This window comes from Trachemys scripta, chromosome 1, assembly GCF_013100865.1.
Source record: "Trachemys scripta elegans isolate TJP31775 chromosome 1, CAS_Tse_1.0, whole genome shotgun sequence".
Classification (NCBI taxonomy): Eukaryota; Metazoa; Chordata; order Testudines; family Emydidae; genus Trachemys; species Trachemys scripta.
The window spans coordinates 131,809,716-131,813,019 of NC_048298.1; the positions used below are offsets into that span (position 1 = coordinate 131,809,716).

Below are 3,304 nucleotides of genomic sequence, written 5' to 3' on the forward strand. Positions count from 1 at the left end.
GGACACGATTTCTGAGCCCCTTGGAGCAGGTAATAAATGAATCCGGATGGAAGATCCTGTTCCTCCACCCAAAGCTGAGTGACTCGCTTTCAGGGCAGCCAAATATTACATGACCGTTCAGTGGCTGATTGTGAAAGTCAGGTAGGTGCGGCTTCAGTGTTTGCTTGGGACAGCACAGGGTGGGGAGGGGCAGCCCTGCCCCAAAGCCTGCTGGTTTCTTCCTCCCCCAGGTATTCCTTTGCCCTGCACTGAGTCAGCACTGGGGGCTCCTGAGTGGCAGAAGCTGATTGGCACCATCTCAAACACCCCTAAGCTTTGCTGTTTGGGACAGTCTGGTAAGAAGGAGCGCTGGCTTAGCGATGGAGGTCGTTTCGATTAAGATTTCGGCCAATCTTTTCAAAGCTGGGTGCCTAAATATAGGCACTTAAATAAGGGTCCTGAGCTCCTATCGACTTCAGGAGCATTTGAACATTTTACCTGAATTCTCTACTGTCTGATAAAGGAGAAGAATTTGTTAAATTGCATGTAGGTAATACAGAGTATGTCTCCTGGGGATTAATTCTTTAACTGCAGATCGAGCTCTCTCTCTCTCTATATATATATATCTCTTTATCTATCTTCAGGGTTTATACTGCCACCTGGCACTGTAGTATCTGAGCATCTTTCATGTAAAATCAAGAGCAATAGCAGTCTCTGGTGCAGTCTCTGGCACATCACCACGCCACAATGAAAGTCTGAATGGGAAATTCTTATTGCTGGTTGGGTTTGTCATTTTTTACTTTACTTCTTTCATGATGTGTAATGGGATTAGTTATGTCAGTAGTTTTTTCCATGTCTAAATATTTTGCTCTGGTGAGAATTGATTCTATTCTTGTCATGTCTTTCTGTTTAAATGACACACAATGCTTAAAAAACCCCCAAACAGACAAAATCCCCTCACCCACCCGCTGAGAAAGGTGATATGTCTTCCAAGTGCTGGAGAAGCAGAAAGGGAGAAGGCAAAGACGATAGAGAGCCTGAGTCTACACAGCATTTTGGAGCCTGCATTAGCAAATGTCCCAGCCTGGACTTAGAGATTCAGGCTAGCAGGGCTCCTGCAAGTACTCTAGAATTAGCTGTGTGGGCTTGTCTACACTGGCAAGTTTTTTCGATGAAACTAATGTTGCCAAGGAAAAATCGACGAAAGCAAAGTTTCCAAAGTGTATCTACATTTGCTCCCTCTGTCGACAGATCGTGTCCACATTCAGGGCACCTTTGTTGACAGTGAGAGCAATGGACAGTGGGTATGTATCCCACAGTCCCTGGCGACACCATCCGTCGCTAGGTGTTGTGGGAATGCGGAAATGGAGTGTGGCACATCCTGGGATGTGCAAAATGTACTGTCATGCACTGCTTTGTGTCCCACCTGTCCAAAGGTCTCTGGCTTCTTCGTGCCGTTTTCCCAACTCATTCTTTTGTAGTGCGCGCCAGCATCTGCAGTGAGAGAGGATGGATCCCGCACTTCTCTCCTATGTGCTGTTAGCTGTCATGAGGACATCGCGCATGGCAGCACAGTTACTCGCAGAGTTACTCGCAAAATTAGCAGAGGATGAATCGCAGGCACCCGAGTGTGATATGGACGGCAGCAACTTATCAGTGCTTTATGCATTCACAGAGCAGCTGCATATGTTAGACCGTCATTTTTGGGCTAGGGAAACAAGCACTGATTGGTGGGATTGCATTGTCATGCAGGTGTGGGATGAAAACCAGTGGGTACAGAACTTTAGGATGCGTAAAGCAACCTTCATGAAGCTATGCGCTGAGCAGTCCCCCGACCTGCGGCGCAAGGACAACAGATTGAGAGCTGCACTTCCGGTAGAGAAACATGTTGCAGTTGCTGTGAGGAAGCTGGCGAATCCAGACTGCTACCGGTCAGTTGCAAATCAGTTTAGAGTAGGAAAGTCCACTGCTGGGGCTGTATTACTCCAAGTGTGCAGGGCAATAAATCGCATCCTGCTGCATAGGACCGTGACTCTGGGAAATGTGCATGAAATAGTGGATGGTTTTGCAGAGATGGGTTTCCCTAACTGTGGCGGGGTGATTGATGGCACAAACATTCTAATTTTAGCGCCAGACCACCTTGCCTCTGAATACATCAACAGGAAGGGATACTTCTCCATGGTGTTGCAGGCGCTTGTGGATCACCGGGAGCGTTTCACAGACATCAATGCAGGCTGACCTGGAAAGGTGCATGATGCACGCATCTTCAGGAACAGTGGCCTGTATAGAAAGCTGCAGGCAGGGACTTTCTTTCCAGACCACAAGATCACAGTGGGGGATGTGGAAATGCCCATAGTAATCCCGGGAAACACGACTTACCCCTTACAGCCCTGGCTCATGAAACCTTACACAGGGCACCTTGACAGCAGCAAGGAGCGTTTTAACAACAGGCTGAGCAGGTGCCGTGTGGTAGTCGAATGGGCCTTTGGCTGTTTGAAAGCTCACTGGAGGTGTCTCAATGGCAGGCTAGACCTTACTGAGGATAATATTCCCGTGGTCATAGCCGCGTGTTGCACTTTGCATAATCTGTGTGACTCTAAGGGTGAAATGTTTGCTCAGGTGTGGGGCACTGAGGCAGAGCGCTTGGCTGCACAGTTTGAACAGCCATATGCTAGGGCTGTCAGAGGAGCCCAGAGGGCTGCTATGAACATCAGAGAGGCTTTGAGGAACCACTTTGACAATGAGGGGCAGCAGGGCCGGCTTTAGCAAGAGCGGGGCCCGATTCCTGGGGGCGGGGCTTGCTGCAAGCCCCGCCCCCAGGAATCGAGCCGCACTCCGGCTGGGGTTGCCGGGCTTGGGTCCGACCCGTAGCCACGCCGCGGGAGCCGCACCGGACCCAAGCTGCGCTGCGGGGGCCACGCCGCGGGGACTGGGCCTGGCCTGAGCCGGGCCGGGGCCGGGCTGGACCCAAGCAGCGCCGCGGGGGCCGGGCCGAGCCGGAGCAGGGCCGCGCCGCGGGGACCGGGCCGGGGCCGGAACAGGGCCGCGCCGCAGGGGCTGGGCCACGCCGCGGGGACCGGCCCCCGCGGCGCTGCTTGGGTCCAGCCCGGCCCCGGCCCGGCTCAGGCCAGGCCCAGTCCCCGCGGCGTGGCCCCCGCAGCGCAGCTTGGGTCCGGTGCGGCTCCCGCGGCGTGGCTACGGGTCGGACCCAAGCCCGGCAACCCCAGCCGGAGTGCGGCTCGATTCCTGGGGGCGGGGCTTGCAGCAAGCCCCGCCCCCAGGAATCGGGCCCCGCTCTTGCTAAAGCCGGCCCTGCTGCCCCTCA

The 3,304-nt window shown here is 53.8% G+C and overlaps 1 protein-coding gene across 1 annotated transcript in view; it reads left to right on the forward strand.

The window, feature by feature from the left end:
• The first annotated feature begins 1,767 nt into the window (after nucleotides 1-1,767).
• TCAF2 (TRPM8 channel associated factor 2) overlaps nucleotides 1,768-3,304 on the forward strand; it is a 21,512-nt gene continuing 19,975 nt past the window's right edge. Inside the window, exon 1 of the mRNA XM_034761109.1 lies at nucleotides 1,768-1,910. Coding sequence (XP_034617000.1) covers nucleotides 1,768-1,910 — 143 coding nt within the window. The remainder of the gene's footprint in view (nucleotides 1,911-3,304) is intronic.